The 13,337-nt window shown below is 39.8% G+C and overlaps 1 protein-coding gene across 1 annotated transcript in view; it reads right to left on the bottom strand.

The window, feature by feature from the left end:
- The window catches only part of cpvl (carboxypeptidase vitellogenic like), a 106,657-nt gene that overhangs the window by 24,089 nt on the left and 69,231 nt on the right, over positions 1-13,337 (bottom strand). The window contains exons 8-10 of the mRNA XM_043689523.2: positions 10,645-10,767; positions 10,235-10,366; positions 6,614-6,712 (exon numbers count right to left, since the gene is read on the bottom strand). Of these exons, the coding sequence (XP_043545458.2) occupies positions 6,614-6,712; positions 10,235-10,366; positions 10,645-10,767 (354 nt within the window). The remainder of the gene's footprint in view (positions 1-6,613; positions 6,713-10,234; positions 10,367-10,644; positions 10,768-13,337) is intronic.

Genomic DNA, 13,337 nt, shown 5'->3' with positions numbered 1-13,337 from the left:
AAGATTAGTTAAGAGATATTGATTAAGCAGTTCAAATTTTTCATTTGAATGCCTTCAACTTCACCAACTTATTCAAAATTCCCAGTTTGCTAAATACAAGAGAAAATCACCACTGTAGCAGAGTCTATTCATCCCACTCACCACCAACTAACCCCACCCAGAGACCTTTAAATCTGGATTCGCAATTTTCTGTTTATATGGGCCCATTAATCCCATTCTCCAATGTCACTTGATTTGAAGACGGCACTTGGCGTTTCATTGCCATGTACAACCCCATATAAGCCACACATAAACCACCCAGAGCCCATAAATAGATCAACGGAACAAAGACCATTATCCTCCACCTCCAGGGATAGCCATGACGACAGAAAAAACATTTGGTATTCACAGAAAAGACAAGGTAAAAGGAATATGGCTTTAGCATTTGACTAGCAATAACAAATTACATGTGCATGATCACCCAAACATGTTTTCATTTGGTAACAATTGGTGAAATATTGCCTTCATATTCCCAGTACCTTCTGTTATAAATAACACAGGAAATGCATTGTAAGCCACATGCAAATCCAAGGAACTTTTTGTTTTCAGTGCACTCTTTGATGTACTAATTTATTCACTGCTCCTCAGCAAATGATACACGTCATAAAGTCTAATTCCAAACTAGACTTAATTCTATACATTACAGAATAGTACTAGTGACACACACACTAGTGACACACTAGTGACAGATGCATTCCTTCCAATTCTCCACTCCCGACTGAACAGTTTTTAAACAATTGTGAAATTTGCAAATTTGGGTCAGATTAGAGTTGCATCTTCGAACATTTGCTTTACATCCGTTAACAATCCAGTAGAACCTTTCAAAAGTAAAAAAAAACGTTAAAATCCAGCAAGGTAAGTTGTGCCATGTCCCTATAACTGAGTTCCATTATCAAAATGGAACTTGAAGGCGACAGAGAGGACTAGGAAGGATCTGCAAGTGAGCATTGCTTGGAGCATCCAGGGAAGAGAGTGGGAGCAAGATAGGAGCTTGATTAACTGTCAGAAATTCCTTAAGCAGGACATCCTAGATATCAAATGTTTGATTTTTTTCTGGAGATTGGGAAGAAAAAAGAACAGACATGTTTTGTAGAGTAAAAGACAATGCCAATTTATGATACATATGTTCTTTATTTGTGCTGCACAGCATTTCCCGTTGAACTGGCATTTTACACGGTATATTGAAAAATGAGACTGCAGCTCATAGAGAATAGGGACGTACAACACAGAAACAGACCCTTCGGTCCAACTTATCCATGCTGACCCAATATCCTAAACTAATCTAGTCCCAAGATTAGTTTTAGTATCCAATCATTCCAACTTCACCAATTTTGACTGATATATATTAATTTCATCGTATATTTAACATATTTAAAATCTTTTGTTTTGGGAGTAACCAAAACAACAAAACAATGTACAAATGGGACAGAAACTAAAATTATTTAAAAGTTTGGACAGTCAAAGCTTTCATACTACCAGTAGTTGGACTTTTCACAATGTGACTCAAAACCATCAGAAACAGAGCTGGCATAAAATACACGCTTCAGCTTTCAGTTTCCTGGTGGTGAATCAATAGGGTTCCAGAGCGATAATCTTACTGAAGGGTTTTAAGTTATAAGTGTGATGCTGGCAGTTAAACTAACGTAATATGTCATTTATATCAATGTATGCCAAATGGTCCATACTTTACTAGAACATAGAACAGAGAACATAGAAAAGTACAGCACAGAACAGGCCCTTTGACCCATGATGTTGTGCCGAGGATTACCCCTAATCTAAAATAAAGTAACCTAACCTATGTACCCCTCAGGAGAAAGTGAGGTCTGCAGATGCTGGAGATCAGAGCTGAAAATGTGTTGCTGGAAAAGCGCAGCAGGTCAGGCAGCATCCAGGGAACAGGAGAATCGACGTTTTGGGCATAAGCGCTTATGCCTGAAACGTCGATTCTCCTGTTCCCTGGATGCTGCCTGACCTGCTGCGCTTTTCCAGCAACACATTTTCAGCTATGTACCCCTCAATTCACTGATATCCATGTGCATATCCAGCAGTTGCTTAAATGTCCCTACTGACTCTGCCTCCACCTCCACAGCTGGCAACGCATTCCATGCAATCTCAACTCTCTGTGTAAAGAACCTACCTCGGACATCTTCTGTATAACTTGCTCCTAATATCTTAAAGCTATGACCCCTCGTGCCAGTCAAACCTCCCTGGGGAAAAGTCTCTGGCTATTGACACTATCCATGTCTCTCATTACCTTGTATACCTCAAGTGGGCGGCATGGTGGCACAGTGGTTAGCACTGCTGCCTCACAGCGCCAGAGGCCCGGGTTCAATTCCCGACTCAGGCGACTGACTGTGTGAAGTTTGCACATTCTCCCCGTGTCTGCGTGGGTTTGCTCCGGTTTCCTCCCACAGTCCAAAGATGTGCAGGTTAGGTGAATTGGCAATGCTGAATTGCCCGTAGTGTTAGGTAAGGGGTAAATGTAGGGGTATGGGTGGGTTGCGCTTCGGCGGGGCGGTGTGGACTTGATGGGCCGAAGGGTCTGTTTCCACACTAAGTAATCTAATCTAATCTAATCTAATCAAATCAATCAGGTCACCTCTCTTCCTCCTCCTCTCCAGAGAGAAAGGTCTGAGCTTAGTCAACCTCTCTTCGTTAAGACAAGCTCTCCAGTCCAGGCAGCATCTTTACAGCTTCTTTGCACCCTCTCCAAAGCCTCTGTACCTTTCCTATAAGAAGGTGACCAGAACTGGACACAATGTTCCAACTGTGGCCTCACCAGGGTTTTGTAGAGGTGCAGCAAAACCTTGCGGTTCTTAAACTCGATTCCTGTTAATGAAAGTCAAAACACAGTATGCTTTCTTAACAACCCTATCCACTTGGGTGGCAACTTTGAGGGATGCATGCACTTGAACGCCAAGATCTCTCTGTTCCTCCATACTGCCAAGACTCCAGTCTTTAACCCTATATTCAGCATTCGAGTTCGACCTTCCAAATTCATCACTTTTCATTTATCCAGGTTGAACTCCATCTGCTATTTCTCAACCCAGCTCTGCATCCTGTCTATGTCACGCTGCAGCCTGCAATAGCCCTCAATACTATCAATGGCACCTCCAACCTTTGTGTCATCGGCAAATTTACTAACTCACCCCTCAACATCCTCATCCAAGTTATTTATAAAAACTACAAAGAGCAGAGGCCCAAGAACAGAGCTCTGGGGGACATCACTCAACACTGACCTCCAGACAGAATACTTTCCATCTACAACTACTCTCTGCCTTTTGTTAGCCAACCAATTCTGAATCCAGATAGCCAAATCTCCCTGTATCCTATACTTCCTGACTTTATGTATGACCCTACCATGGGGAACCTTATCAAATGCCTTGCTGAAGTCCATATACACCACATCCTTTGCTTGACTTTCGTCGACCTGTCTCGTCACCTCCTCAAATAATTCAATAAGATTTGTGAGGCATGACCCATCCCTCACAAAGTCATGCCGACTGCCTTTAATCACGCTAATAGTCATAAATCCTCTCCCTCAGAATTCTTTCCAAAACCTTGCTGACCACATTCGCAAGACTGACTGATCTGTAACTACCAGGGATTTCCTTATTCCCCTTCTTGAAAAGAGGAACAACATTTGCCTCCCTCCAATCTTCCGGTACGATTCCCGTGGAGAGTGAGGAAGCAAAGATCTTCGTCAGCGGCTTAGCAACCTCCTTCCTCGCTTTCCAGAGCAGCCTGGGATAAATCTGGCCTGGCCCTGGGGACTTATCAATCTTAATGTTTGCAAAAATTTCCGGCACATCAACTTCATCAATCTTGATTTGATCAAGCCTGTTTCTCAGCTCCTCAAAAGTTCTCATTCACAACAAGGTCCCTTTCCTTAGTGAAAACTGAAGCAAAAAACTCATTCAGGGCTTCCCCTATCCGCTCAGACTCCATGCACAGGTTCCCTATGCTATCCCTGACCAGCCCAACTTCTCCCTGATCATTCTTTTACCCCTCATGTATGAGCAAAATGCCTTTGGGTTCTCCCTAATCCTTCCTGCCAAGCCTTTTTTGTGTCCCCTCCTTGCTCTCCTCAGTCCATTTCTGACTTCCTTTCTAGTAAGCCTGTAATCGTCTAAAGCTGTGCTACATCCTTGCTTCCTTCACCTTACGTAAGCTGCCTTCTTCCATTTGACGAGAAGCTCCTCTGTTCTTGTCATCCCAGGCTCCTTAATCTTACCCCTTCTTGCCTGTCTCAGAGGAATAAATTTGTGCATCACTCACAACTGCTTCTTAAACAGTCTCCACATGTCTGTTGTGCATTTTCTGTTAGAACAATTGCTCCCAATCTATTTCCCAACTCCTGTCTGATAGCGACTCAATGTCCTTTTCCCCAATTAAATATCTTCCCTTGGCTACTGCTCCTTTCCCTCTCCAAGGCTATGGTTAATGTGAGGCATTTGTGGTCACTGTCACCAAAGTGTTCTCCCACCGTGAGATTTGACACCTGTCCTGGCTCATTGCCAAGCACCAAATCCAAAATGGCCTCTCCCCTCGTTGGGCTGTTTACATACTGAGTAAGGAAACCCTCCTGAACACACCTGACAAAAACAGCTCCATCCAAACTATCTGCACTAAGGAGGTTCCAGTCAATATTAGGAAAGTTGAAGTCACCCATAACAACAACCCTGCTACATCTGCATTTTTCCAAAAGCTGCCAGCCTATGAGTTCCTCAATCTCTCTACTGTTATTAGGGGGTCTGTATAAAACCCACAATGAGGTGGCTGCTCCCTTGCTGTTCCTAACTTCCACCCATATTGACTCAAACATTTTTCAAATTCTGGTCATCACAAATTGGTAACAAAAAGATTTGGAGGGAAAGGTGTTATGGTATTTTGACAACTTTCATCACTTAATTGTAGGATGGATATTATCATAGAATCCTATAGTGTGAGAACAAGCCATTTGGCTCATCAACTGCACTGACTCTCTGAAGAGCATCCCATCCAGATCCACCTCCCTACCCTATCACCATAACTGCATTTGCCAAGGCTAATTCACATAGGAGAAAGTGAGGACTGCAGATGCTGGAGATCAGAGCTGAAAATGTGTTGCTGGAAAAGCGCAGCAGGTCAGGCAGCATCCATGGAGCAGGAGAATCGACGTTTCAGGCATGAGCCTGAAAGATTCCTGAAGAAGGGCTCATGCCCGAAACGTCGATTCTCCTGCTCCTTGGATGCTGCCTGACCTGCTGCACTTTTCCAGCAACACATAATCCACATAGCCTACGCGTCTGTGGACACTATGGGCGATTTAACATGGCTGAACCACCTACACAGCTTTGGACTGTGACAGGAAACCCACACAGACACAGGGAGAACGTGAAAACTCCACAGTCACCCAAGGCTGGAATCAAAACCAGGTCCTTGGGACTGAGGCAACAGTACTAACCACCTAGATTATTCCAAGGACCTTTTTGTTTTCAGTGCACTCAGCATCTAGTTTCACAGGCACATTGGTAGGGAGCCAAGAGGAGTTTTCCTGCCAATCTTTTTAGGAGTGGGACTTGAAGAAGGGTGTAGAACCTTTTTCTGTTAGTTATTTCCATCTTATATTCACAATTTCTGTTGCAAATGAATAGATATTAGGAATAGAGCTATGAGTCAGTCAACAGCTGGTAATCTCTACACACTTCCTGTGAAAGACAAATACTTTGTACAGCACGTTGGAATTATGCAATTTTAAACTCAAGATGAAAGACATTGCTGATAGACAAGGTGTTGGTGGAAGGCATATGGAGTATGGCATGGGATAATCAAAAATTTATTGGTCTGGATATTGTAGTCAGCTGTGAATAAATGGCATTAGGCTTCCATTATATTTACACTGGTCAATAGACTTCCTTTGGGATTTTCCACTGAAATATGCTGTCATTAAGAATTGATTTTTTCATCGCGGCCTCTACAGAGGATCCAGCAAACAATCTGAATTCATTAGCCTGATGGATAAATACTTCCTGAAGTTTTCAGAGTTTGAAGCATCAATTATAAGCTAGAATAGCTATTTAAATGTAAAATCAGATAGGTGGCAAAATAACGGGATTGAAGAGAAGTATAAGGGATGGAAAGAAAAAGGACACTTAGAAATCCAACAACAATTAATATCAGAGGGAGTGACATTCCATATTTGCTTAACTTTCAATGCCAAAGATTATAAAAGGAACTCCAACAGCAGCTGGCTGATTTTATAAAAGGATATATCAGAGCATTATAGTAAATGTGGAGTTGATAATAGATTCAATGTACTGCAGCAGTTTTCATGGACTACAGTCTTTGATTTTACAGTACTTGCTGGGTCAGGTGATTGTCACACTAAGAACTTTTCTGATGTACGAAGAATATACTTTAGATTTGCTTCATTGAAATAATCCATGCTCTGCCACAGTACCACCTTGGTGCAAGATGCCATTATGTAAAACTTTTCAATTCTGTTATCTTCCTCAGTTTCTCAGCTGAAATGCAAAGGATAGCCTAAAGTACACAAAGATGGCAAAAATGTTTTTAAATTATAGTTACTCACTGTGCACTGAAGAAAATTATAATAGTTGGTACATCCTGTGACATTCTTGTAGAAGGATGGATATTCAGTTGTATCACCATTCAACAAAGTATCAAACACCTAAAGGGAAGCAATTAATACACAAAGCGTGAATTAGGAAATATCATAAGCTGCTTATCAAAATTAATTACTTATTTTTTAAATTGGATATGAAATGTTAGTAAATACATGCAGACTTGACTTTTGAAAATATGATAATAGGATTTTACAGGAGCAAAAATAAGTCATAGAGATCTCAGATCCTCATGTTGTAGAGAATAGGATCATAGGAAAACACGAAGTTCCAAAACTGACCAGTGGGCCATACAAAGTTAGCTGGTCTCAGGATAAAAGGTGAAGATATAGGAAGTTAGATGTGGCACCAATGTATCAGGTTATGGGAAAATAAGTTAACACAGGTTCTCACTCTGGAAATTTATCCAACAATCCTTGCCAAAAACTGTAATGATGATGGCCAATTGTAGATTCCAGTTAGATATGACACTCTTGCCTTTACCAAGTTGCTTATATCCCCATACAATCATTTTCTGCAAGAGATATTGCACCACTCTTGAAAGGAGCACTGTACTTATGAATTTCAGAAGGTTATGGTACAGAATTAGGCTATTAAGTCAATCAAGTCATTGCTAATTTCTATTAAAAAGTATTTTCCCTCTTTTAGACCTCCTGACCTACAGTCTTATTTGAAATAAACAACATTACCTAATGTGGCAGCATTTGTAGGTAACAAATTAGCCCTGCCATTAAGGACTGGAATGAAAAGCATGCTAAATCCTCTACTGAAATGTAAGTACAGCCTCGCTATCTTGTAACTGCTGTGTGTTGGCAGTATAAGCACCACTCTGTCTCAATATCCTTAGTTAAGGAAGGGTAAACCCATCGAATCCAATGGAAGCGTGTGAGAGAACATCAGGGAATGTTGGATTTTGGCACAGCTCTAATACAGCCACGATGAACAAATTAAAAATAAGGTTAAATATATTGTTGTTGTTGTTGGGGTGGGGAGGGGTGGGGCAGAGATGGGGTTGCATGGAGGTATTTTTCCAATATAAATAATCTGAGTTGCTATGTTCCAATTGCTAGTCAATTAACCAGCCAAGAGGCAACAGAATGAGTGAAGCCATGTACTTATCCTATCAATCAGTTAGATCAGAATACTGGCTGATTAATGTTTGAACATGAATGCTTCGATTTTTAAAACCTCCCATAAATAGATAGGTCATTATTGGTATTTATATATAATTTCCTCCTTTTCCTTTCTTCCACAGAACTAATTTGCAACATGGGTCTGTGTCATATTCCTTTTAACTACAAGCGGCTGTAACACAAGTCTATTCTGTAGTATTTTTAAGAGGCATTACATTTGCTGTACTCAAACCTAAAATTATCATGTGTGGAGATAAATTCAGCAATAGTCATCCTCAAGTTAATTAGTTTAATATGTTGTAGGAAACTATTATTTTGCACGTGGTTTTTCATTTAAAATTGCAAAGTCCAATGAAACTGCTTTGATTAACATGTAAGGAACAGTTTACCTGAAGAATTTAGATAGAGGAAATAAAAATAAACTTTCCAAAGTCTGAAAGGTCAAAGTTCAGAAGCACAGAGCTAAGGTGATTGGCAAAAGAAATAGAGGTGACACGCAACAAAGCTTTTTTACTCATTGAACTGTTAAGATTTGGAACGTGCCAGCTGATACAACAGTGCACTGAGTTTCAATAACAGCTTTCAGAAGGAAATTATATAAATGCCTGAGGGAGATAAATGACAGGAATATGGGAAGAGGAAGGCAAATGAAACTAACTGGATTGCCCTTGGCAGATGCTAACAAAGGCTCAACGGGCCCCCTTTGTGCTGCATGATTCTCTGATTCTATGAATGACAAATTTTACAAAGGCTTTTTTAAACAACAAAACATTTATTTCCTCATGAAATACTGTCCTGTAAATACATATCTAAAGCAAATACTTTTTTGATACCTGTTAGTATAAACAAAACATTGGAAAAGAGTTAAGTAAATAAACCAAATTTTCAAATTCAAAAGCTGGCCCATTTTGAAACAGGAGATTTTTATTAAATCAGATATAAATCTCTCCCACGAGCCTTTAAAAGAATATGTACATATTGTAGCAATCATTCAAGATTAACTATTGTGTTAATTATAGCTAATGATTGAAAACAAAGCTTGAAGAGGTCAGAAATGGTCTTTTTGTGAAGATTTATTATAAAGTTACAATGTTTGTTACAAACAGTGCTTGTCAAAGCAGTTCTCCCCTTCACATGTTTAAGAGATTAATGCATATATACAACATTCCCTTAAAACAAACTATTTAAACAAACTATTTTATTGCTAGATCCAATAACTAGTGTATACTTCAATACCTAGGCGCCTATAAATTGCTAACGTTTAATTTGTGTAAAGAAATGTGTTAATTGCTGCATATGTGTAAACACACCAATTATGATTAAATGCACGTGATATAAGTGAGCCCTGAACAGAGGGAAATTCTCTGTAATATCCTCAACCTGTCTGACTTAAGATATTTCCAGAGAATCTGGAGCTAGGGGTACTACAATTGGCACCAAGGTCGCTGAGTTAGAGCAAGGACAAAACATTAGCAATTGCCCCATTCCAAGTTACTCGACAGTTTACACTTTCTGGATATAAAAGCACATAAAAGATCAGGTGAAGGTCAGATCATATATGGCTACAATGTCTCCTGCAGCCCAAGGTTTCTTAGCTCCCAGAAGCACAAGTGAAGGGTGGCAGTACAAGGTAGTGAAGAATAGCAGATACCTGTGAAACTATAATTACAGGATGTGGTGCAGCCTTCAGGCCAGATAGCAAAAACAGGAAATGAAAGGGAAGGACAGTGCTCATATTTTATTGTGGAAGAGAAAAGGTTATCACCAAATCTAATTATGGATGAAATTGTTCATAATACCTGCAAAATAGGTAGTAGATAACAGGGTTATTGTGAAAGTGGCGAACTGAAGGAATAAAAGTTCTTGCACAATGTATTTTTCACCAAAATTTATTACAACATTAAATTACAGTAAAGAAAATGATTAATACGAAATACATGGATAGAGCAACAACCTGCTCATCCTGATATTGCAGGGCTGATTAAATTATCACCATATTTGGAATGATAAATAGCAGAGTGAACTAGAAAAGGAAAGCCTGCCAGTCAATAGAACAGGGTTTAATTTAAATTACTCTTACTTTTATAGAAATGAGGGCAACATTTAATCAGGCACAAACTTTTATTTCCTAGCATTAGATTACAGTATTGAGTCCTTCTCCTAATGCTCTTCAGTTGTCATTAACTCATCGATCTAATGACAAGTACAAAAGCATTCTACTCTGAACACTAAATATACAATTCCGAATTGCTCTATGAAGAATCATAGATCATATTGCATTTTGAAAAGGGGGAGCGTTCATGAAACAGATTGCTTTTAAGCTAACAACATGCCATTGAGCAACACACTTCTGACCTCCCATCATGCTCTCCACTGACCCTCATTTTACTCAGATGTTTCCAATTTTAAGGCCAAGACCAAGATTTGGGTACATACTTCAAAGGCTTCCCTCCATTTCTTCTGCTGGATGTAACGCACTCCTGTGTCTGTCTGCTGCTGGACGTACTGCTTTTGTTTCTCATCGATGATCCCAATCTGGTACATGAACTCTGCATAACCACCTAACATCTGTGTAACAGACATACAACAAAGGAGTAACTTTGTTGCCTTACAAAAATTCAATTTCAAAATTTCAAGAGTGATTTTTCAAAGTCAAAGGCTGCAATCAGCTTGGTCAGCAAGGTATAATTTAAAGCAATCTAGTACTTACTGGCAAGATGAACATATGGTAAAAATTAGTGTCTTGAAGTTATGAGGAAGTAGTCAGAGAACCGACTTCCTTTTATCATGATAAAACTAAATTACAACTCAAGCATTCTGCTTAAATTTATAACAAAACCACTTACTACTTCGGGATCACTTAGTCCATCGCCAATAGCCATTCCCTTGAAGTTGATTTTTACTTTGGCAATAGGATTGTGGACATGGATATAGTAACCAATTGCAGGAACATACTTCCCTGCATAGGACTAAAGACATTCACATATAAGACGACATATATTAAAAACGTCAGTGAAACATCATTATTCCATTCGTGGCCCCATTGCTTGGAATGATATTACTAATTTTCCACATATCTCCAATAAAATCAATGCTTTTAAAAGACAAGATAGATTTTATGCGAATTATCATTAGCAATATAAAATTCTCCACACTTTGATTGGGTAATTGAAGGAAAACAAAAGAAAAATACTTGGTTTTGCTAAAACAAAGCACAGAATACAACAACTGGGTCATAATTACATATAAATAATCTGCCTATGCTGGTAGATAGATATATCTGATCGTATCACAAGCTGACAACAGAATTGAAGACAGACTTCAGAACCTCACCATAACAGTGCCCAAAACTCTTGTGACATTTGCTACATCAGAATTTTATGGGGAAATATTGACAAATCAGCAAATGCTGGCAGAAAAATATGATAATAAATTATGGACATGATTTTAATAAAAATGTGTAATTGTCCACCATCTTTTTTGTGTATTGATTCTTGTGGCAGGGCACAGCTTTGTACATATCAGGAGCCCGGTGAGGTCTCATCCAAGAGCTCTTTTCTCACTTTTAAGTCTAAACAGCAGGCTCAGATTCAAGAGTGCATACCTCAATTGAGTCTCACGCTTCTCTTAGTTAACGTTCACTGCAGTGAAGAGGCCATCACTAATAGATAAGCAGAACTACAGCTATGACCAAAGTGATCCTACGTCGTCAGATAATACTAAGCTCAAATATAGCAATACCATAAATTTGAGCTGTTTATTAATTAGCCATAAACAGGTATCAACCTTAAGACGTTTTTTGGCCCACACAGTTTAGCACCAGGTTTATTGCTCTGAATTTTTCTGTTCCCCAATTCTGACCCAGATTAAGCAGATTTTCTGGACTCAATTCCCATGTGGGATTCACCCAACAGAACATCCTAGTAACCTTACCCTCCAAATAACTGCATCAGAGTGGATTCTTATAGAAAGCATGCTCCCTTTTGTACAGCATTAGCTGTCATACCCCAGTAAGTAAACACAGTTTAAAGGTCCTAAACCCTTCGTGAAGGTACACATGCAAAGCAATGAGGTGAGGATGTAGAGTGGCAGGGGCTGGTCGGTGGGTGAGGAAGCAGGCTGGCAGGTGGATAGGAGGTTGGGTGGCAGGTAGGAGGGTTGAGTTGGTCAGATGTTGGCAGGGAAGATGGATGACGGGTGGAGTGGGGAGTGCTGGATGGCGTGAATATTTTAGGTCACTTCAATTTATTGGGATGATCCACAGGAAACTTAAGGGTGCGATGGTCAGTTTAGAGCAGGTTTTCATTCCTCTAACTTGCCCTTGCTAACAATGAAGCTAATTAAACTGGGCCCTCCAAAGTCTCTGAACTCTAACTCAGGATTGGAGGCTTTTGCAGGGTGTTCCAGGTGTCTGGTAATTTCCTATTGGGCGTTCAAACTTCCCAGCCAATTACCCCCATATAGTCTGCGCTTTTGAGAAGTCTTGATGCACATCTTCCATTTGCCCTCTGACTGAACACAGACCAAGAGATCTCGGTCCAATTATCCACTTATTATCAAATTATACATTTACAGGACTGTCAATCCAGCCACTGCTGACTGATTAAAAAAAAGCACAGAGCATGAGAGTGTAATATTTTTAAAGATGCTATTCTGCTTCCATGTATTCCACGGGGAACAACAGAGGAAGATAGGGAGAGTGAAAATCCAAGTGGTTGATTTTCATCCTCTCCACTGAGTTGGATTGTGCAATTCCACGATCAAAATCATGGCACAGACTTATTAGTGAGCTTCCAGTTCTTCCATTCTCATTATGATTTTGAAGTGGCCTGGGATATAGGTGAAAAGTGCTCCTTCCCACAACGTGCGGGCATCGACTTAGCGTATGAAAAAGATAGGAGCCTCTAGCATATATCTGACACTGCTATAATAATGGGCTTCCACTGGGTAGCATGGGCCCATAGTAAAACTATACGTACAATTAGTTATTCAGGGCTCCTTAAAAGGGAGGTACTCTGAAAACCACGCAAGCAAGTTCCTGCAGTAATTCTTCTGGTGTCCAGGCAACCCAAATGCACCTCATGACCTCAAAGGGTTGTTCATCTTTGTAACACTCCACCCCCAAGATCAGTAGAACTAGGAGATGTATTCAGGCCTTTCACAAGAACATTGGGCAGGTCTGGGCAATTGAGAGGGAAGCGAGTTTTCATGATGCCTTCGAAAAGCAAAATTCTTCAAATGGTTAAGGGAATTATTCACTAAATTTACAAGACATATGTATCCATGATTTGAAATATTCCTTTTTCACATAATTTGTGCCACCAAACAAATTGCAAGTCTTTTTTTTTAAATCAAGAGTTGCGTTGAATGCAAAAATACAAACATCCAGCTCTTCTGTGGCATAGAAATCACTTCCAACTCTGTTGTAGCTTTGAAACTAAACTTTTGATATTTGAAGAATCTCTTAAAAAAAAAAATCTGAATATCCAAGCCCGTTGCCAGCCCAGATTTCAGCCACATAGAACGTAGAACATAGAAC

The sequence above is a fragment of the Chiloscyllium plagiosum genome, unplaced genomic scaffold (assembly GCF_037043375.1).
Source record: "Chiloscyllium plagiosum isolate Xiang-an unplaced genomic scaffold, Cpla_swu_hap1 HiC_scaffold_5, whole genome shotgun sequence".
Lineage (NCBI taxonomy): Eukaryota > Metazoa > Chordata > Chondrichthyes > Orectolobiformes > Hemiscylliidae > Chiloscyllium > Chiloscyllium plagiosum.
This window is presented reverse-complemented; position numbering and strand designations above follow the sequence as displayed.